Below are 24,229 nucleotides of genomic sequence, written 5' to 3'. Positions count from 1 at the left end.
ACATTTTCAATTAATGAAAGAAACACAAAAATACATGGTCTCTACACGGGCATTTAATAGTAATTGAACACCTCCTTTCACTCCATTCTATTCTATATTCTCAATCTTTATTCTTACGACGTAGTTTAGGTGACATTATATTGAAAACAGAAAGCTTAACATTTTTTTTCCTTCTCGTGATTATCCTGAACCTATCTTTAATAAAGTTTTTAGTAAACTCCATGTTTACGCACTTCAAAATTCTCCGAAAAATTGGTTTTTAGTTTAAATTTAGCGCAAAGTTACACGCAATCACACATCTTTTTTCTGATTTTATTAGGCCTGGCATGGCCTAGCGCGTTAAGACGTGCACTTCGCAATCTGAGGGTCGCGGGTTCGCGCCCGAGTCGCGCCAAAACATGCTCGCCCTCCCAGCCGTGGGGGCGTTATAATGTGACGGTCAATCCCACTTTTCGTTGGTAAAAGAGTAGCCCAAGAGTTGGCGGTGGGTGGTGATGACTAGCTGCCTTCCCTCTAGTCTTACACTGCTAAATTAGGGACGGCTAGCACAGATAGCCCTCGAGTAGCTTTGTGCGAAATTCCAAAACAAACAAACAAACTGATTTTATTATTCTATAAATAAATACGGTATCCTTGCCGAATTCAATTTAAACGTTTTCATAATATCAAATCATGTTTAATAATACCACTGAAACTCACATAACCAACTTTCAAACGTTATGTTCAGCGATGTGTTTCACGAAGTAGATTTACCCAAGAAAGTCTTGATTCACTGTGACATTTAAATTTGAGAAACTGATGTTTTACTACGAAATTATGCCTGAGAGTGGTTATTCATTCATGAATCATGATGCTTACATAACTTAAAGCACGCCCGTGACAAATGACGATTAACACTGAATACTATTGATACAAAACAAAAACAAAACTGTTTTAAAGAAAAATAATATTACTCTATCCTTAATTTCTTTTAAACGCTGTTAAGAAATTTGTTGAGGCTTCATTCCTCAAACTTTAAAATAAGTGCATATATAATAAACTAATTGTATTGACTTTTGTATTTAGGTCCAGCATGGCCAGGTGGCTAAAGCACTCTATCTGTAATCTGAGGATCGCAGGTTCGAATCCCCGTCACATCAAACATGCTCGCCCTTTCAGTCGTGGGGACGATATAATGTTATGGTCAATCCCACTACTCGTTGGCGGTGATGACTTATTGCTTTATCTCAAGTCTTACACTGCTAAATTAGGGACGACTAGTGCAGATAGCCCTCGTCTAGCATTACGTGAAATGAAAAAAACAACAAAACCAAACTTTTATATTCACTTTCAACTTTAAGGTTATTTATTATTTAAATCTGTATTATCGTGCTGCAAAAACTGTTATATTTTTTTTTCATGACGATAAAAATAATAATCTTTATTAATATATATTCAAAAATGTCAAAATTATTTGTACACTTAACATCTTTGTGAAATGGATGTTAACAGTTGTAAACTTGCATCAACCCTTTCCTTAAACTTAGGTTTATAACACAGTAATTCTTCCACAAAATTTATACTTGCTTGTATATTCTTTTAAGTCACTGCTCCTTTGTGATGTGGGCTATATATAGGTGAAGTGGAGGTACGGTAGTTTATACGACTTAGTGGAAGTGGTGAATTATCGCCGACATAGGTAATCTAGGATGGTAGAATAGACTGTTTGATTTTTAATTTTGCGCAAAGCAACACAAGGGCTATCTGCACTAGCCATCCCTAATTTAGCAGCGTAAGACTAGTCACTAGAGGGAAAGCAGCTAGTCATCACCACCCAGAAGACGAAAGGCGGAAGACTTTTGAAACGTCGTCTCCACAACAGGCAGTTGTCGTCCATTCTACAAAGTTTCATCATGAATACTCTGCCTAAAAATCTATAAAAGATTAAGATTAGTTATTTATAACAGTAAAAACAGACAAATAAAAAAGACATTAACAGAGGAGATGGAATCAGTGAAGTAATAGTGGCACCAAGTTCTAGAACATATTCTCCCATAGGTAGTGATGAAGTAGTTGGTTCAGTAAATAGTGGTAATTATTCAGGAATACTGGAAGAATTGACCGAACATGATAATTTCTTGCTGAACATTCAAAAACATGGAAAAACTTGTTTCATATTTCTCTGTCGTTGTGAAGAATTCATAGAAGGCCTACACAAATTAAGTTCTCACTGTTATTATCCAGGTAATCGAAACATCCAAATGTTACTGAGTGTCTGTTGATTCTACTTTAGACATATAAAAGAGAGACCAATTAACAAATAATCTTAAGATATGTTTCTAGAGTATATTCCTCAAAAAGAGATTTTTCACATCCTTACTGAAAAGTATTCACACGAGTAGAACTAGTTAGAAGTGATTTGTTGGCAATAAATTTGAGTAATAAACGAACAGCACACAATCCACTTTTTTAAAAATAATATATTATAAACATGTTAGATGCATGTACAGCAATTCTTCACAATATAAGAAATTACAGTTTTATCTAAAATTCTAAATAATTATATTTTCTTATTAAAGTCCACTCAGGTTGATTCAATTATTTTCAAATCCAAGTGGCAAGATGAATTATTTTTTCTACTCCTATCCATGAATAATTCACTTATGTTACCCCATAGGTTACCACAGCTGTAACTTGAACTTTAAATAATTGTTTCCTTTTTATCAAAGTCCACACACATGGGCTCAATTACTTAAAAAAAACAACTTGCAAGACAAATTATTTTCCTTATCTCTGTTAAACTGTGAAACTCAATGTAAAATACTGTCCATTATAGTAAACTTACAGTTATGCAGTCTAATTTTACTTTAACTAACTTAAAGTTTTCTGACTTAATTTCACTCATTGGTTACCACAGTTGTATCCAGAGCTTTAGGTAATTATTTTTGATGTTTTTTTTTTTTGTCAAGAGTCCACACAGGCTTGTTCAGTTGTTTCAGAACACAACTGACAAAGATGAATTATTATTTTTTATCTCTTTTGTTACAATACAGCTGTGAAACACACTGCAGAAATCATTTCTTATGGCTAATCACTTACACAACAGCTAACTTCATGTTTTCTTCTACTTACAATAATTTTTTTTCCTGACTGAACTTTTCTTTTACTTTTTCTCTGCTTCACTTGTGCTTGTGAGTAATCTGTTTTGTTCACTGATACTTTGAACTTTCTATAAACTATTGAGTGGCAATATAACAACAAAACTCAGTTGAGGAAGTGAGGAAAATACCAAAGATTCAAGTAATGTGACACCAACAATATTAATAATGCCTAGACAGCAATATAATTACAAACACAATAAGTGACTCACACAGTTACATGACAAAAAGTTGTCACAACTGACACTTTTGAATTTTCAATACTCCTGTAATGAAATTAAATGCTCATTAGATATTAAGTCACAAAATAAACTGAATAATAAAAATTACACAGCCTTCTATGTTCAACACAGGTGCAAATTAGGGTTTTTATAATACAGAGAGCCCATATCTACAGAACGTATGTGCAATGCAATAAAAAAGCTGATTAGTACATATTTTATAGAGTTGGAAAAACTGTTCACTTTGCCACCCTCTGCAAGGCAGGGTTCATTGTAAAACCATCAGTATTCAAGGAACAAAGTTTGCTGAGAATGATATGCAACTAATCTCTTAAATCAATTACCCCAAAACATCCCAGTTATCTTAAGGATGTACCTATGTGTTATGTCAAGCAGCTGCTCAGAAAAGAGATCATGCTATATTATAAAGAACAGCCTTAGATCAACAACATGCCAAGACAGGATACATGCACTAGCACTTTTGTACATGGAAAATCACTTGATACCAAGCAGATCATATACATCTTTGTTACAAAAAAAAAAAAAAAAAAGAGAGAGAGAGCCAGGATAACAATAGTTTAACAAAGTGAAGATGATATGATTAGTGTGATCTACACATTTGTGTGCTTGAGCATGTTTGTGTATGTGCATATGAATGTGAGAGTTACTGAGTTTGTGTGTATGTGGTATCTTTTTATCTGTGTTTTTTTATTTAAATGCAAATTTTATGTGTGTTAACACATCACTTTTTATATTCAAGAAATATCTAATATTGTTCATTACTTTGCAGGTGAGTCTTGCAAATCTGTAGGTATTCTTTTACAGTTGTCCCTAAAAGTAAAACATATTGTGAGATTTTTTTTTACCTTAGTTTACAGTCATGATCATAACTAGCCTGAAAAAAAAAATAGCCCCAGCCCTGTCTGACTCTTAATCCATTCCTGCGCACAATCACATATTCAATATGCGGATATGGAGAAAGGTCTTTTGGAGTACTGCAATGATTGTTATTCTGAACTAAAAAGAGTTGAATTTATTTTTGTACAAATTTTTTTAGGAGAAGTAATTTTTTAACTGCATTATATAAATTTTTGGTTCTTTACCTTGTGTTATTGTAGTTCTATTGCAAGTTATTACATCTGTATAATATTTCAGTGGCTGTTTCAAAGGAATACATTAAAGCCTAACAAGATACACAAGGAAAAAAAACTTCTTATGGTTCAGAATGTTCTTCAAAGAATGCAACTTAACAAACACTAAAGCAAATAAATATAGTAGCTTTCATATGGGTACTTTCTGCCTTCTTCAGGTGCTTTTGCACTAGAAATTGCTACTTTTTATTCATGCATGCCTGTATCTATTGATGCATCATAAATTCCACTATTTTCCATTTGCACACAGACTGATAACCTTTGGCATAGAACTGAGTAAAATTTGTCTATTTGGGAACAAAATTTTTCTTGCACTTTTCTGAAGTGTTTCCAGCTTTCCAACCTTCTAACAAAGGGTTCTGGGTTGTGATAGTTTTTCTCTGAGGCCTAGTTACTTTAACCCCTTAAGTCTGATTCAAAATAGTTATTGTTTGCCAGATTTTTTATTTAGTTAGTTAGTGTGTGTTTTCTTATAGCAAAGCTACATTGGACTATTTAGTTAGTAATGGTCACAAAGTACTAGTGGATTTACTTCTGTAAAAACTTACAAACTCCTTGGTTCATGCACTGTGAAACATTTAGTTTTGATAAAGCAATACCATCTTCTTCTTGAGATTATCTTTAATAAAGTGTATGTTAATTTATGCAGTGTCATAGTATTCATAAGCAATTTCCAATTTTTTTAGTGAGTGATCTATTTTTTTATATTACATGTCTTAATATTAAGTAGTGAAATATGATGCATCTTTCTTTAGATTTAAGCTGAAAGTATCTGATAGGTTAGATAATGCAGAACTTTCTGTTCATAGAAAGCAGTGAAGTATAACATGTGCTTCCCAACAGATAAAAATTTGCTGAAGCATGAATTATTAATAATAATGTAGATAAATCTAATCTTATGAGTGATGGTATAACATAAACAACTTATAGACTTCCACTCAATAAAAAATTGGTTAATTTCTTGAGAACTTACCAAATAATTAAACTTATGCAAACGCTTAACTTGAAATTTGTTTTGTAGCCAGGTGAATGCAATTTCTAAACATAGCACCTTAGCATTTTAATTACAGTTAGATAATCCAACCTCAACCTTTCTTGATATGTAAGAAATTTGTCTTTTAGACTTGATGGCATACATTATATTCATGGCAATATTTTGCACAGACTTATTTACCAACTCTTTTCTGTCTTCAGATGTAAGTGTGTAAATCAATCCTGTAAATTATTCAGTTTTTCCACAGGATTGGAAGATTTGAAAAAATCTATATAACTGTGCTCTAATCAGTCTTTTAATTGCTCTAAGTATTAAGAAATGGAAAATCAAAACTCAGCATTAGGCCATTATGTCAGCTGCTACTGATTTCTTAGCATTTATTTGCCTAAGATACTTTAGCTTACTAACCAGTGATGGAAATTGGTACTGTTGTTTAATTGACCATTCCAAAGTCCAACAAAAATTACAGTATTTAGTCTAAGGATGTCTTCATCATGAGTGTATCTTCTCCTAAACTTAAGGTAAGAATGGTAGGTTTCTACAGTTCTGGAAAGCACTGGTTTACATTATTCTCTTCTGTGTACATTATGAATAGTCACATCATGCACTTCTTCAAAGTTTGAAAGTAAAGAAACATAAAGAACTTTGGTAATAGAATGTAACTTCAATTTATTTTTGCTACAGTTCATCTTTTATAATTCTTTTTCAAATTTCTCAGCCGGAACTGTAGAAGTGTGTGTATATGACATATCTAGTAATCACCTGTGAATATTTAAGTGTATCTCTGGGCAAGGGTCAGTGTGTAAAATCTTTCAAGTGAAGCTGGACAAAGACTTTTAAAATTGTTGTATGACACAGATGAAGAACACAAGGATCATAAAAATGTCAATATAAGGGTATTCCACTTTGAACAGCCCTAGCTAGCTGTTCTTAGATCATGGAATTGCTTGTTTCCAGAATCTCTGGTCGCCTATGACTGTCATGCCAATTAATTTTCATACTGATTAGTTTTTGTTTTATCCACTATGCTATTGTACTTCATACAGTAAATCAAACTTATCATAAAAAGCAGTTACTTTTCATCCTAGAATGTATCTTATTTCTCACAAGATTCATTTTTGGAGTTTCATCGACTAAATAACTTGTGTTTTTATCTTTAAGCATTTACATTATTACCTACTATATTTTTAGTATGTGTACTGTAACTCTGATATTACATGTGCTTAAACTCCTTGGTAGTTTATAATTTAAATATTCAAGGGTAACAAAATGTTTCTAACCATGTTATTTATTAAAAGTTGGTTAAATTTATTAATCTCTTTTGTAATTTTGTTATGCTCTAAATATACTAATTTCTCTAATAAGAGTTCATAACTGCTACAAATGAGCTGTTAAGATCAACAACAATAAAAAAAAACAAAAAACATATGGCATATAAACATTGGTAGCCAACACCATTCAAACTAAAACATTATCAAAATAATTTTTAAATATATTTTGAGTAATTACATAATGAAAAATTTTAAATTATATGTCAACATCTGCAGTAAAAGAATATTATAAAATGTACATATTTTCTAAACATAACAATAATTCAATATTTTAAAAATAGTGTTAAGTTAGAATATGTATGTATGTTAAAAGATAACTACGTTCAAATTAACTAATACCTTAATGTTTATAGCTACCAAAATGTAACCATTATCACCATACAACTACTTAAAAGCATGAATTAATTGAAACATTAAGTGTGTATTAAAAAAAATAGCTAACTATCAAAAGTCAACAATAAATAGGTAATTTTATCCCTCTGTTTATTAGATATAAAAGGAAATTACAGCCATTTTTATGCATATTGTGGAACTTAACGTCAACATTACAATGCTTTCATACTTATAAGTGCATAACGCGTTCAATATGTGTACTGTGGCACACTTGGTCATGTCCACTCTTCTGATCACTCGCAACAAAACTGTGGTTTTTTTAAAATGACTGTGGAAATACTTCTGAAGTTGTAACAATAACATTTTTCTTTTCATTATTCAAAGTCTTACTGTAGCTTGAATTAACAAAATAGCCTCTCAGCATTGTTGATTACAATTATAAATCATTATTAAATAAATTTAAATTTATTTAAATATATTATTATTGAATAATAAATTATAAATTACTATGAATTTTTAATGTCGTCTTTTGGATATTAAATAATACTTCTATAAAATAATTTGAAAGCAGATTTACTACTACATTTTCAATAGGCATTCATTCTTGAATGAAATTAAGAGTATAAACAATTATTGATGTCATTCAGTACAATAAAGTTATCTTCTTTGACAAATATTTATTAACACAAATTACAGTAGTTAAAATGCCCAATTAAAACAAAAACCTTTACAAACATGTGCTTTTATTACTTTGTAAAATTACGTACAAGATTTACATTTGTTTTATTGGATGGGCCTCACAAAAATAGCAATTCTTTTTATGGCAATAAGTACATTACAGTAAGTGTGTTGAGATTTGTCAATTCCTATATATATTTTTATGAATACTTATAGAAGTGGGTCACAAAGGAAGCAATGCCAATTCCTTGTTAAATTTTCTTGTGGTCTCTCCAAACCGTTTTATGACATTTTACAAAAATTACCATCTCTCACCAAATCATGGCTTACATTAAGAAATATTTTGCAAATTATGCTTAGTCCTTTACACTCAGTTATCTTTAAAAAATGATAATTTTCTCCTCCTAATAATTCTCACTTCAATTATAACTCCAATTTCTAGCTTGTGTTATAGAACTTGATTCTTTGATACTTTCAAAGGTATATGTAATGTAATAATGACAGAAATATTGCCATAATACAGTAAATTATGTAATGGTTAGGAAATCAGAACAAAATCTTCAAAATAACAAGTCAATAAAATGCCAGTATAAATGAAAATATATAATATTAACTGCAACACTACATATTGCTCTACAAAAGCAGGGTTAGTAAAAGATTTCATAAATATTTAGAAAATTATTTTAAAAGGCCCTTGTGACAAAACAGTATTAGCAAAGTATAGAAGAAAGTTACACTCCAACACTTTTTCAGTTGCATTAACATTACTATATAAACATATTTTACTTCAATGATTACTCAACATAAAACAAATAAAACATGCAATACTTCTGAATCCTTAAGAACAGTAGTATTTTTGTGTTTTTTCCTATACATTTTCTAGTAAACATAAAAATAATAAGTGATAAAGCTTATCAACATGTAATAAGAAAGACACTGATGCAAAACAGGTGAAAAAATACATTCTCTTTCATTAGTCTGTTTAATTTGTGGCATTTTAAAGTTTTACTGTTTATCAACAGTGTGAAAGCTGTTTGACAAAACTGTCGACATTTCTTTTCTCTTAGTGTATTTTAATAGTATCTCTCTATTCACAAATTTTATTAGATTGCAGTTCAAGTTCTTTATCATGAATGAGTTGCAAATCCTTCATTGAAAAACAGCAAAGAAAACCAATACATGAAAGGTTGGGGTAAAATACAAAATTCATTAGAAGCCCAGGTAAAATCTTTTACACAAACAGTTAGTTAAGAAACTGTGTACAGGGAAATCCTACAGATGCTAAGTAGGATAACTTAGATGTCTTAACTAAATAACTGGGAATCCAAAAATGGAAATGAAGAATGGTTGCAAGTAAACAATGAGAAAGAAGCATGCGAGTCAAGGTGCAGAATTTTTCAAAAGATGAGTCTACAAGGACCTTCATATAAGGCAGAGGAATGAAAACAAAGTCATCTTGAGTATGAGCTTCATGTCATAAAGAATGAGAGGAATTGAAATACACTGGAGACAGAGAAATAGATTAATATACCTGTGAAACAATGTCAATAAAGACACAAGAAGGATAATAATTTTCTTACACAGATAAAACAGAATCTACAATAAACTCTAGTGCGTGCATGGGTGTGTGTGTGTGAGGTAATCATCATCAATTTGGTCATGTTCAAACTGAGAAGGAATGTCTACCAAATAAAAATGACAAGGCCCCGTATGTAGGAGGGAATCCACAACTCAGTAAACTATGGCTATCACATCCTCAAAAGAGAACCAGACTCCAATAGCCATAGGTCTCATATTAGTACCATTACCATAATCACAAGAGAAAGTAAACATTAGTCGCTTATGGGTTCAGAATGTGGATGGATAAAAAATACCTTTTTTCTTTAGTAATAACATAAAGTAATTAAATTTGAATTCAATTCAAGTTTTGTAAACTATCACAAGTATCACATTATTGATTACTAGTTTTAAACATACAATGAGACACTGATGAAAAAAAAAGTGAAGTTACCTCTGGTGCAAGTGCTTAGGGGAAGTTACTGTACAATGAGAAGGTTGTGTTGCGCCATACTGGTGAAGGGCATCATTGCATTATGATGTCAGCATGCACTAGTGCAGTTCATGTTGAACATGTCTTTTAAGTGTTATTTAGCTCAAGAGCCATGCAAATATCACAGGCAGATGTGTAATAGATCAAGCTATCCTATATGTAGAAGTGAGGTATCATCAGAAACATACTTGCTCCTAAAATTGTGTTAGTGCATAAAAATTTAAATACAAGCACCGAATAATATGTAGAGACAATGAGGAAACTAGTGGTTTATTTAGGTTGCTCCATCCAATAAATCAAACCATAAGAAAAACAGAAATTCAGCCCTTACCATTCAATCATTCACATATTTACCAATCTTTCTCTTAAGTTCCTTTAAATATACTGCTTCCACTGCATCTAAAGGCAGGCCATTAAAAAGGCAAACTACCCTATTAGAAAAGTAAAGCTGTCTTAGCCAAATGTTTTTTATACCCTGTTAAAAGTTAACATTTTCCAATACTGCAAATGTATTTCTGATAGATACTTACCTACACTCACATATTAGCTTTCTCTGATTTTGTGATTGTTCTCTGTACATGCAATATGTATTTCTTCCACATAGTGAGTACTATATATTAGAATCTTTTTCTTGTTAATTTCATAGAAAAATTGAAGCAGATGAGTCTGGACAAGATAAAGATGTCAAATTGAAAGCTCCAGTTTCCAGATGGGTGTATACATCATTTTCTTCAAAAGGCAAACTACTCCAAGTGAGTTGCAGCTGGAGCACCTATTTACCTCACCACTATCTTGGAATGCATGACAGCTGAAGTTTTGGAGTCAGCAGGTAATGTTGCCCATGATAACAAAAAGACTGGGATCATTTCACATCATTTGCAACTTGCCATTAACGACAAAGAACTCAACAAGTTGATACAGCTATTGACTTACTTATTCTCAGCCTTCTTGGGCAGTAAGACAGCCTGATTGTTTGGTAGAATGTTTTCCTCCATGACAGTAATACTCTGTATCAACTTCTTGAGTTCTTCACCACTCAAGTTATGAGTAATGATCATAATCTTCAGGTGCTTCAACTCTTATTTTCTCAGTTTAGTATACATCTTATGCATATGTCTGACTGGAAAGTGGAGTCTAGTTCTGCTCAAACAGGACTTAACCTTGACCTTCACTTTGCCACCTTTGCTACGACCAAGCATATTTGCTTCATTTTTTCTCTGAAACCAATAAGTAAAAAAGAAGAGGGAAGATAATGGGAATATGAGACAATGGAGAAGAAAAGGAAAAAAATAATGGTAAGGTTCATTGACAGAACTCCCAACAACTGGCCACAAACAGGTTGAAAAACTGAATTAAATTAATTCTACTCTCCCTGAGCTTATAAGACAGACAGCACTGAAGCCAACAAGCAGCAGGAAAACAGATGAGAATAAAAGAATAGAAAGTGGGAAAAGGTGGGAAAATAGCACATAGAAAGAGTTAATGAAAAAGCACAAAAGAGATGAGAAACTAGCAAGGAAAAGGAAGAACACCAGTGTGAACTCCCAACATATGAATCTGGGAAAACCACACTTGCAGATGAAAGGAGCCAGACAAAGGTATACAAGATAAAAGGGAGGCAAAAGAACTTGAATAACAAGGACATTCAACAAAAACAAAAACTCTAGTGACAGATCAACCAAATGTGAAGTGTTAAGGCTTAGGAAAATAAATATGCCATGCAAGAAAATATAAGTGAGTGAGCATTCATCAAAACACTTCAAGGAAGTGGGTTACCACAGAAAAAATATAAATGGAGGAAAAATAATATAAAAAGGTAGAGTACATGAAGAAAGTGGAAAAATTAAGCCTAAGAAAGACAAAGGATCTGTTTCAAATTCTGAAGAAAATCTTGAGTTTAGGAGTCAAAGAAAGGTGATACAGCATGATGTTAGTTCTTGTCATAGGAGGTAAAAGAGGAAGGAGGATGAGGCATACATGCACTAAAGTTGTGTTAAAAGCAACTGAATATGGACTTGCATATCTAGAGAGAAATTGAAAAACATGAAAGTAAGAAATCCTCTTCTGAAAATACAAAAAAGGCTTAAGTAGAATCAAGACAGTATAAGATTAAGCAAAGTTAGGTCTGAGAAAAACTGGCAAAATACATTTTGTCCCAAATGAGAGATGTTGTCAGAAGTATTTCAGGTGAAAAAGAAAATCCAGGTCCCATGAAAGACTTCACCATTCACTGCAAAACTCCATCACTTCCCTCACAGACTAGGCCAAACCTAATGCCAGTTCCGTTACGAGATTCATGTGAACAATGCCTTATTGTCTTAAACTAGGCAAAGTCGAAGCTACTAACACTTAGAAAATAACAAAATGTAAATAAAAGAATGCAAATTCTACAAGTTCAGGAAATGTTGGAAAAATAAAATCCAACAATAAAAACTAAATAAATAATAAATATTTGCACAACAGATAATGTCCTTGTAGATACTTCCACAAAAAATGTGGAAACACTCATGAATAAAAGAAAGAAATGTTCTTAACAAATGCTATATCAAGAAGTTATAACAGAATAATCAGTACAGAAAAAGTAAGCTGCACAAAGTGGGTTTGCGTGCAACAGTGGAAACATGAGTTTACATGGGATCCTCAAGGCTAATGTTAAGTGAAAAATTGTGCATGTAGAGGGCAGTACAAACTCAGGAAAAGCTAATATGTTAGAGAGGTGAGGTATCATATCAGAAAGTGTATTTGTGTCCTTTAGTTCTACCATTCTCATGATTAAGTAAGAAACAAGAGATGATGCACTAACACTGTTGATTCTCTTGATAACCTTGAACAATTCAACCAGATCTCCTGTAATCTTTTAATTTTATTTCATCGATACTGCCTATAATTACTATGCATGAAGAACTGCATTTTGCATGAAAATTTTAAATACAGTGATTATATATCGATGTATTTCTGCATAAAGGCTTAGGAAATTAATTATACTGCCTTTATATAACACTGAATGCAAATAGGTATTTTTACAACCCTGAAATTACTTATAAATTGATTTATCACATCCTACTTTTAAGTTTTTGTTTAAACTGCTTTTGTCAGTTACTCTTATGGCATCAAAATGAATAAATAGAGAGCATAAAATATGTACAACAATAATAGCTTTTCAACTGTAGATATGGGTTATAAGAACATTATGGTTTAATAATAATAATCATGAATAACCTATGAACTATGTGTTGACAGTTAAAATAATTTATGTGCTTCATTATTCAAAATTTAATTTAATAATTCATTGTAACATTTACTACTGTAAATAAATATTACTTTAAAGATGATATGTAAATATATATAGGGTTAGAAATGTGGCATGTAGAATGTAAAAAAATCATTATTAGGTTTTAATTTGAAGCTGCATTAAATAATACATTAAACATTTTCTAAAGTACTTCCTAAGAGCTTATAAGTTAAAACAAATATTTTTAATGATTTCTATCTGTTTGAACACCACACTTTCAGAATAGAAAATACATAAACAGAAATGAAAAGAAAAACTGTTTGACCTTATGACTAACCAGACATACTTCTTAGATATCAAAATTATATCCAAGAAGTGTAAAATATTTTTTCCATATTCAAACCCTTCCAAGCAATCACTGTTCCCCCTGAAGACATCTTTATCAGGTTATGCCACTATTCTTCCAATGTTCCAGTATGGTATCAACAGAAGTTGTCTAGGTAAACTGTCTAAATAGGCACAATGAGAAGGGTAAAGGTAAAATGCAAGAAGTGACTACTTTTTTTTTTTTAATGTTATTCAGATAACAAAAAAAAAACTTACCTACCCTACCCTTATTTTTTTTTTTGGCACATCACTAGAAGCACACATTTTTTGTTATGGCATCAGAGGGTAATAGGCATAATAGCCACTTGAATACAACAGAAAACAATATAAATTTACCAGTTCAGAACTCAAGTAAGTACAAACTGTAGAAACCAAAGCTTTAAAGGAGCCAACATGCTAAAAGTTATAATTTCTAATTCTTTTTTAAGCATTCATAACAAAAATTACATAACAAAATGGAAATTTGAGTTGTTACAAAGTGTCTTATGACCATGCATTAGCTGGATAAATTTAAAACAAAAAAAATGTTGAAAACTTATACCCCAGAAAAATGGATAATGTTAAATAGATTGTTAATGCTCATAACATTTCGGGATGTGATGCCCTTCCTTTAGTGGTTTTAAAATTTATTGGATTAATATCAACCAAAATGGATTTACCCCTAAAGTATATTATATCAAGTAGAGCATCTGATGGGCTAACTATACTGAATCTCAACTGAAATTTAGTTCATTCCAATCTTCTGCTATCAACAGTAAATAAAGAAGTTCTACTTAATTCTTAAACCAGCAATATCTCAATTTTGTGTTACAAATGCTTATGACACTACACTACAACAACATAGAATGTCTCAGAAAGAGCACATACTATATCATTTAGAAAATATTTTATCAAAAGAATAAGAAAACTGTCAGGGTTTTATGCACACAAACAGCGAAAATGTAACAAGTACAAGTAACTTAATGTGGTCGAGATGATAAATTCACAATAGTGTTACAATTTTCTTTAACACGCAGAATAAAAATATTTTTACACATGTCAGAAATTAAGAGTGTAACTAGAAAAATAAACAATTATCTAAACATACAGGAAGGGTAGTCTACTAATTCAAATAAGAAGGTTTAACTTTCTGATAAAGTGCAAAGTTGGTTCTTCTCCACTCACTTCTCTCAAGTAAGGTTAAAATAAAAGTAACTGATCATAACTACATACACTGACAAGCAATATGTGTTCAAAATGTGTACTTTTGAGAAAGAAAATGTAAGAAAAATTGTGAAAAATGAAGAACAAAATGCAAAAATTTAACATACTTTTGATTTGTTTTTTTGTATACTAAAAATTAAATTGATTACAAAAGAACAAAATAAGAAAAGCAAACTTTTCTCTCCTAAGAAATATCGTCAATACAAATAATGAGAATCATGTGAGGAGTAATGCTTTAAAATTTCATTAAAAGTACATGAAGGTAGACTATTTCAAATTAACTTATTTCAAACAACCCTAGAATGGCAAACAAGAATATTCTAATACTAAAGTAACTAATTGCAACATAATTGCAAACTTATTTACCAGCTAGAAGTAGGTTGGATCCTAGACATACTGTATTACAGTAAATTGGATTACGCTATAAATAGTTTTTTTAATGAGGCCTTATCCGTTTTGTGTAAAATTGAGCTGAAGATAACAAATGATGCTCTTGAGACAAAAAAAAAATATTTTAGTAAAATAAAATTGCCTTAACTGCTTGAAACTATTCCAGTTAATGAATGAAAAAGACAATCATGGTTGTAAAGCATTTGAATTCAAAAGTCATTCTGTCCTTGCTAGTCTAAGGCTTATGGTACTAACAACTTCAGCATCTCAGTTAGTTCAAGCAACTTTTCAATGGGATAAACAACAGATTTCAAATAGATAAGACAGTATTAACTTTACAAGATAGTGTAAAAGGAAAAGGAAATCTTTCCGGAACAAAAGTGGGAATAACAGTATCAAAACAAACTGGAATACCAATAAATACCAGAAAATAATGACTACACAACTTCAACTTTGCATAACATTAATTACAACTTAAACAGGGTAAAAATCAAAATACAATCTGTATTAGAATCTCTTCCATGAAGTACTCATATTCCAGGACCAAATTTCACAATGCTGGAGGGTGTAGTGTGACTGAACCTAACTCTGGAAACTCAGTCATCCTCTAGATGTCAAAGGAATAGTGATTAAGTGCAGTTTACCACAGAATTACTCTTTATACAGCTACAATATGATTTATCTACATCATTTCACTTGTTAAACAAACTAACAGGTTTTGATGTAATTATACACTACAAACAAAGAACACAGATTAGAACTGGTTAAAAAAAAAAGACTTTTCATAGTAGCCAGTTTTGTACAATACTTTTAAGATACATTCAATTTTTATGAAAGAATTGAAATTGTCCTTGAAAATATAGCCTGATATAATATAGTTGCCTTAATAAGGCTGTAAAATAAAAAGTGATCTACAACAGGAGTTAATAAACATATTGTAGCTTTTAAAGTTCCACATCACAGTATTAATACCTCAAACAAATAAGCACTTTTATTCATTTTAGAAAAAAAGTGATTGCTTTTCATATTCCATACTTCTAAATATTATATACATTAGACTTTTTACCACACAAATGAACAAATTGTGTATCTTATAATAATAGGATATGTTATAGGTTAACCAACTGGTGTTAATAACAGATATTTAAAAAAAACAAAAAACATTTAATATTAAACAAATGTAGTTAACACCTTGTGGTCTTTAGTGAATTTGACTACAACACACTCCTTGTTTTTCCTTTTTCAACAATCACCATGTGCAATTTCATACACAGTTTTTTTATATTATATTGTATATAAGTTGAGATTCAAATCTAGCTTATCCCACAAATCCATGTTTGTATAAATATTCCGCTATCCCTGACACAAAGAAATGTTAGACATATGTAAAGTGAACACCATTACAGAAGCTGGATATACTAGGAAATCCTTCATCTTGAGTTTTAAAAAATGTACATCTATACATTTAAGAAGAAAAACTTATTGAAACTAAAAATGTTTCAATTTGACCTTATTTTACATTTTTTTAGATTGTAGAACTAGTTTATGGGGTATAAAAAACAATAAAATACCTTTGCATAAAAAATTAAAAAGACATTACTAATTATACAACTGTGCTTCCAAAACAGAATTCAGAAGAAACAGATATTCTCAAGATGTTTTCTGGCTCTGCAGGGTGTTACATTCACTGAAATAATGAAAACACTTGAAATTTTCAAAACAACACTAATTAACTAATGCATTAACTAATTATGCAAACATCTGATATTACTATAGTTCATAATAAAAATTACAATAAAGTAAATACATTACATACTAGCATTCATGCAAGTTAAATTACATTCATCTAGTTCTTATCAATTATAAAAAAAAATGTTATTTACCTGTCTAGTATGTAGTTTATTTAATTTACACTCTTAGTTTCAGATTTATCCCCTCATTCATTAATATTTGCTAGATTGGTTGGTTGGTTGATTTAGTGTTTTATGGCACAAAGCAGCTAGGCTATCTGCACCAAACATCCAGTAAAAAGTTAAAAGTAAATTTAGTAAAATTCATATGAGAAAATTAAGGTAAAACAAAATGAACTTAAAAAAACAACATAAATAGCATAAAACTAATGTTTACATCTAGTCTACAATGCTAAGAGAAAAACTACAGTGATTCAAGTTGTAAAGGACTTTCTGTAGCATAACTGTAATTATCATAACCCACCAGGAAGACAAGCAGGTAAGTACAAAAACCACCATCAGTCACCTGAAGTTAGCCTTTCCAGTCCTTGTTTTGAGTTATTTAATGTTACGGCTAGTTTCTAATTTCAAATTGAACTAGATGAACTGTGATTTTTAAAAGAAAGCCACATTAAAAAGGTGTAATGTATAAATTAAAAAACATAAATGGCATTAAAAAGATCAATGGCCTTTAAAAACTAAAAACATTACCAAGGTGGACAGTGTCACCATCACCAATAACACTGTCTAATGTTATGGACAAACCTTGGGATAAAACATGTTTAAAATGGTGCCGTCGTTGAAAGTCATAATGACGACAAGAAAGTAAAATGTGCTTATTGTGATCTGAGTGTTACACAAACTACACACTGGTGCATCAGTTCCAGATAAAAGAAAATGATGAGTTAAAAAACTGTGACCAATGCATAGTCAAGTTAGAACAACTTCCTCTTTCTGATCCTTATGGAAGCAAGATGACCAAAGTCCAATATAGGGTTTTATTTGGAAAAGCTTGTTTTCACGTTGCTCACTCCAAGTCAACTGCCAGCTGGCATGGAGCTGATCTTTGAATACAGGACCATAGTCCAAATATGGAACAGTCATAGCGGTGATAGTGCCAGAGCAGATAGACTTTGTTGAGGTGTCGGCGAGCTCGTTACTGCAAATACCAACATGGCCCAGTATCCAGAAAAACTGGATAGAAGTAGATGTTAAAGAGAGATGGGCCAGTCAGGTTTGGATATTAGCAAGAACAGGGTGTAAACCAATTTGAAGCAATTCCAGGGCTAGTAGAGAACTAAGCGAGTCGGTATAAATAGTGTAGTTTGAGTACTGCTTAGCATCTATGTGATCCAGGGTAAAAAAAAATGGCGTACAGTTCAGCAGTGAACATAGAAGCTGTAGAGGTGATTCTGCACGCAACCACCAAACCACAACAAACCATGGCAGAGCCCACACAGTCACCTGATTTTGAACCATCTGTATAAATAGGAATAGAAGGATGGTTCAAAAGATGTTTGGCAAATAGCAGACAATATTTTCAATCAGGAGTGTCTACTTTTCTCATATGACTTAAAGACAGGTCACAATTGGGGACTGTAAGAAGCCATGGTGGGATGGGCTAACCAGTGGATACAACAATGTTATACAAGGACAGACCCAGTTCATCCAACTGCACCTGGATTTGAAAGCCAAAAGAAACAATGGCAGACTGTCTGTTCTGAAAAAACATGGTCCACCAAGGAAGAAAAACACAACCCCAGGTGGGATACTTTGGTAAGGAATGGAGTTTCGAAGCCTATAGTAAAAACAGTTGCAAACAGCACAGGTGCAAAGAAGGTTCATGAGACTCTATGTATAAGCTCAGAACTGGAGAAATGCAGAAAGCCCCAGTGCAGAGCCAAATTCCTTGATGATGAATAGGGTCTAGCATCTTTTAGGCTGATGGTCTGACAGAGCCATAGACCAGTGATCTATAATCGAGTTTCAATCAAATATGAGCACGATATATCTTTAGCACAGAGGAAGTTCAGTGCTCTTGTACATTTGACCCGTAGCTGCTTGATGTGTTATATAAAGGTCAGCTTACGGTCAAAGATAAGCTCCAAAAACTTTGTCTCAGGGACCACAGGAAGCACAACTTCACCAATATGGAGTTCAGGATCAGGGTGAATACCCCATTGGTGGCAAAAGTGCATGCAAATGGTTTTAGAGAGAGAGAAGTTAAAGCCATTTGCTGTGGCCCACTTCAGTAAACAATTGAGGGCAGTCTGTAGCTGCTGCTCAATATACCTCATGTTCGACGACTGACATGAGATGTGAAAGTCGTTGACACAGAGCCTGTTTCCAACAGTAAGAGGGAGTTGTTCAGTGATGGCATTAATCCTTATACTGAAAAGTGTGACACTCAAAACACAGCCCTGAAGGACTCCAAGTTCCTGAAGAAAAGAACAGGAAAGTGTTGAACCCACATAGACTTGGAATTGCCTCTCCATTAAAAAAGTTTTAATAAAAATGGGCAAATGGCCATGTAACCCACATATATATATGGAGGTCTTCCAAAATGTCATATCTCCATGTTGTATCATAAGCCTTCTCAATGTTACAGAATATTGATACAGAAAGGCTTCTCTGATTGACGTTTCAAGTCAAATCAGATGGTCCATGGTGGAGTGCTGTTGTTAGAACTCACACTGGGTGGGCAAGAGGAGGTTGTTTGATTCAAGAAACCAAACAAGACGAGCATTAACCATCCTCTCTAAAGTCTTACAGAGACAGCTCGTGAAAGCAATTGGACAGTAGTTGGAAGAAATCTTGGGATCTTTCCCAGGCTTAGAGAAAGGTAGGACAATAGCCTGGTGCAAGGCATCAGGAGAAACATTCTCCTGCCAGTTTGGGTTAAAAACAATCAGAAGAACAGCAGGAGAGCAGGAGATGGATGATGCAGCATGTAATAGTGTATATCATCAGGTACAACCGATGTACTGCCAGACCGATGAAAAGTCAGTTTGAGTTTCACCAGTGTAAAGGGAAGATTATAGTCATTGAGACAGTCAGCTTGAAAGGAAAGAGGTGATTGCTCTGCCTGAGTCTTGATGGCTTAGAAAATGGAAGAAGAAGCAGAATTGTTAGATACCTGGCAAAAGCTTTCACCTAGAGTATCGGCAATGCTCTGGGTACCAGCTACTTCCTCGCCTTCAGAGAGCAAGATCAAGAGAGGGACAGAGTTATATTGCCCACTGACCTTACGAACCTTGTCCGACATGACTTTGGAACTGGTGGTAGAAGATATGATGGTTGTAAACTTAATCCAAGATTCCTTGAAGCAGTGAAAGAAGGCCAGTTTGCCTGACCCAGCTTCCACCAGGACACATGGGTGTGTGGAGTGGCAAAGACAGGATGGGCACATGCTGATCAACTATCATGCAAACCCCCTCTAGAGGGGTTTATCAACCTCTATTGATCCTGCCCTGGGTCGATTGGGCAGGCCTTTGTTGTTGGAAGGGAATTCCAGAGACTGAGGACATGAATGAATAATTGTTTTGCATCTTGGGAAGAAGAAGACATATCCGAGGAAATGCCTGTACCTGGAACCAAAGGATGTGGACCTTGGAGTTTGGTGGAATGTATATGAGGGACAGAGATAGGTGTTGAAGTTGATTCATCAACTTTTTTAACCATGGAGGTCGAGAAACTTTTCATTGGTTTGGAGAAGGATTCTTTTGGAGGCACAGAGAGATGTGTCTGCACTCCCACTGTAGTTGTGGAACGAAGTGCAGCAGCATACATCCAAGATGTATTTTTGAGCCTCAGGATAAGTAATGTTATGAATTGTTTTTAAATGCTGCACCTCTTTTTCTTCCATCCATTTAGGGCAAGAACAAAAGTAGGATGGGTGAGAGTCATTGCAATTGATGCAATGAGTGTCTGTTTCACACTTGTAGGCATCATGATCCTTGCCACTGCAACAAGCACACGTCAAGGAACCATGACATGATGTCTTTGAGTGACCGAACTGCTGACACTGGAATCATCAAAGAGGGTTTGGAACGTATGACCATATTCTGCAATTAAGATAACCTGCCTTGATGGTGGCAGACGAACGTGGTGATGTAAATGTAAGAATGGGGATATTGGTCGGCACCATAATTCCATCTTTGCAAGTGGATATACGCCTCACTGCAGAAACTTTTTGGGTGGAGAAACCAATGAGAATCTCCGACTCTGGTATGTTCTTCAAATCCTTCTGAACAATAACTCCTTATGATAAATTTAAAGTAGCATGAGGTGTAACCTCAATAGGTATATCCCCAATGGCCTTTGAATGCAAGAGGAGTTCACTGTGTTGAGATGTCACCAATATGTCACCAGATTGAAGCTTCTTTACTGACTTTGGAGAGCCAGCAAGTCCCTCTAGTCCCTTCTGAATGAAAAAGGGAGACATTTTCCCTAAAGGTTTGCCTCAAAGTGAATGCAATATAAGAAAATGTGGTACAACAGATGATACAGATAGTGATGTTTGTTGCTCGGGATCTTCAAGACATGGTCATTTACCTATAGACTGTTTTTTCACTAGGGGATGCACTACAATGTCAAATGAGGACACTGCAGCAATGCCAGGGTTTCATGAGCACTATTCTCAATCACCAACATCAGGTAAAATGTCCATAACACCTGTTGAGAACATCCAACACTGGTACTTGGTTGACCCTAGCCTGAGTGGACCAGTCGATTGACCCAAGGGGGCCACCACAAGGCCGCCCGTCTACAGACACTCAAGGCCAAAGTGGTGTGTTAGGGTTGGACCCCTCAACCACCAGGATCCTCTCCTCCCCTTCACAGGTTGTTATGCACAGCAAATATGTGGGGATGTTTAGATCCCAGAGGAGGTAAACTGAAAGAATAGAACCTTCCCTTGGAGGTCCCCTCACCATATACAGGAATCCACACCGGGGAATATTTGCTAGAAAGTACTTCAGTAAGTTATTATTCTTTTATGTAATTTAGATCTTTAAGTTATTTTGTAAAAACAATTAAGTAAATATTCGGACTGAAAATTTCAGAAATTCCATGAGATTTTTAAGCATATGTGAGTGGTTACTAAATCTTTCAGTCTTTCCTTGTTGCAAACGTTTTCACAATTGTAATTTCATTGAAAGTGTTTATTATGTGTTGTGTGCATACTGATTATACTTTTGTATTTAACTTTTGCAATACCTACTTTTGTAACTAATTTAAAAGTAACTGGAAAGTTTTAATGAGGCTGACATCATTCCTATACACCTAGTAGAAGACTTCAATGCCAGAATCCAAGTTGGGATGCAGATAAAAATGTTAATGATAAATGTTTACATTCTGGTAAGCTCATGTGAAATTGAAGATATACACTAAATATACCTAATTTTACTAACTTCAATAGTTAGATGAAGATACAATATGGTATAAAATGATCTAAACACCCATAGAAGGATATTAAACTATACCAATAAGAACATCTCTACCATTAAGCAAAATCAGAATAATAAGCTTTAAAAAAGCAAAAACTTTGTGTACTACTTGAACAGTCATGAAGCTGTGTTCAGGCTTAGTTCATGTGATTTCTGTCATTTTTGATTATATTGGTACCCCAGTCCATTCAAATGAAGATCAAGGTCTTCCTGTACAAAAGAATCAACTAAAATAACCATAGTGGCATGCAAAAAAGTACCAAGTTATAGCAGTTCCTCTCTCAGCTACAAATATGTGAAAGTAATCTTTAGCTTGGATGAGATGTATAGGGCCATAAATACAAAACAAAGATCAAAGTAATGTGAAACTATCCACCATTTAGAAGTTTCCAGAAGCCACGCTGTTGAAACTGTGTCAGAGTATCAACACAGCTTAGTTACAGGTAGCATCTATAAAATATGGACTGATGGCTTTATCAGGTCATTATCCAAACCCATAAAGAACCATTCTTATCTAAAATGTCACTGAATTATTGTCTTACACAACATCATTTAGTGCTCAACTCAATTTTAACAAGTTTTTACTTTCTGTTCAAACAATATGTGAATTATAAAGAGAATAAAAAGTCCAAGAATGACATTATTATGAATTGCTCTCATAGCTGAAGATACTGCTTTAAAGAAAACCCAGTTCATTTCTTGACTTTGTTTTTAAATAAAATTAATTAATGTTTGCATTATAAGAATATTTTAGTGGTGGTAACTCTATCAACACAAGTTCAGTCAAAATCATCAGCTTTCCAACCATCATGTAACCAACAATAATTACATACATATATCCAGACAATTTAAGGACAAAGGGGGCCTAATTATACCATGTTAACACTGGCAAAACATTGTTTTATTTGATATTTTTTCATTCCCACTTTAATTTTTTTCTGAAATTTTATGAGGGATCTGTTGGTCCATCTTGGCTGTCATATCTACTATACTAAGCTCTACACTAAAAGTAAAAGACTGAAAACCATACCTCATCATTCAAACATTTGTGAAGACTTCCCTTAAATTTAATGTATCTACCACAACTGAAGGCAACCCATTTCAAAATCCCAACCAGCCTATAAAATAAAGCTGTCTTAGCTGAAGATCACTCCGACTCTGTCAAAATTTATACTTGTGCCTTCTAGTCTTACCAATCTTACGACTGAGTATCAACACTATCAATTCCATTTACAATCTTAAACACTTTAGTCAGATCCCTTCTAATTGATTTTTCAAGAGAAAACTATTTCAGAATCTTAACCTAACCTTGCATGATATATTTTCTATTTCCATCCTAGTAGTTCTCCTCTGACCCTTTTCCAATAATTAAATGTCCTTTCTAAGATAAGTAGTTCAAGGCTGAATACAGTTCTCCAAATATGGCTTAACAAATGAAGTATACATTGATATTATAACAACTTCAGATTTGTATTCACTATTTATATAAATACAATTTAAACTCCTATTTGCCCTGCCACTGGCAAAAACATATTGCATGGAAGGCCTAACATACTGATCAATCAGAAAATCAAATTCTTCACCTTTCCATAACACTGTTAAGGTTATTCCCATCAAAACCACATTCATAATTCAGAGTGGGATATCCCACATGCATTACTTTGCATTTATTATAATTAAAAGCCATCTGCTTTTTTTTTCATTCAACTCACCAAATAATTGAAATCCTTTTATATAACAAGCTTCTTCCAAAACTTTAATGCTATCAGCAGATTCCTCTAGCCTATTGATCATTACTTCATCTGTATCATTCATGTAAATTAAAAGGAACAAAGGTCCCAGTAATTAGCCCAAATGTATCTTACTTGTAACATAAAGCTATCTTGACTGATCCCCCACTTATAACAACCTTCTGTTTTCTTACATCCCAATCTATCTTCCACAC

At 33.2% G+C, this 24,229-nt stretch overlaps 1 protein-coding gene across 10 annotated transcripts in view; it reads right to left on the bottom strand.

The window, feature by feature from the left end:
* Positions 1-598: 598 nt before the first annotated feature.
* The window catches only part of LOC143255259 (uncharacterized), a 71,170-nt gene continuing 47,539 nt past the window's right edge, over positions 599-24,229 (bottom strand). For 6 of the 10 annotated variants that reach the window (XM_076510660.1, XM_076510661.1, XM_076510658.1 and 3 more), the window contains exon 4: positions 599-1,913. In XM_076510660.1, coding sequence (XP_076366775.1) covers positions 1,778-1,913 — 136 coding nt within the window. In that variant the 3' untranslated portion in view covers positions 599-1,777. Of the gene's footprint in view, positions 1,914-7,302; positions 15,715-16,678; positions 16,795-24,229 lie in introns of those variants that run through there. The other 4 variants (XM_076510654.1, XM_076510657.1, XM_076510656.1 and 1 more) reach the window with 4 other exon arrangements.

The sequence above is a fragment of the Tachypleus tridentatus genome, chromosome 7, assembly GCF_004210375.1.
Source record: "Tachypleus tridentatus isolate NWPU-2018 chromosome 7, ASM421037v1, whole genome shotgun sequence".
NCBI classification, from domain to species: Eukaryota; Metazoa; Arthropoda; class Merostomata; order Xiphosura; family Limulidae; genus Tachypleus; species Tachypleus tridentatus.
This window is presented reverse-complemented; position numbering and strand designations above follow the sequence as displayed.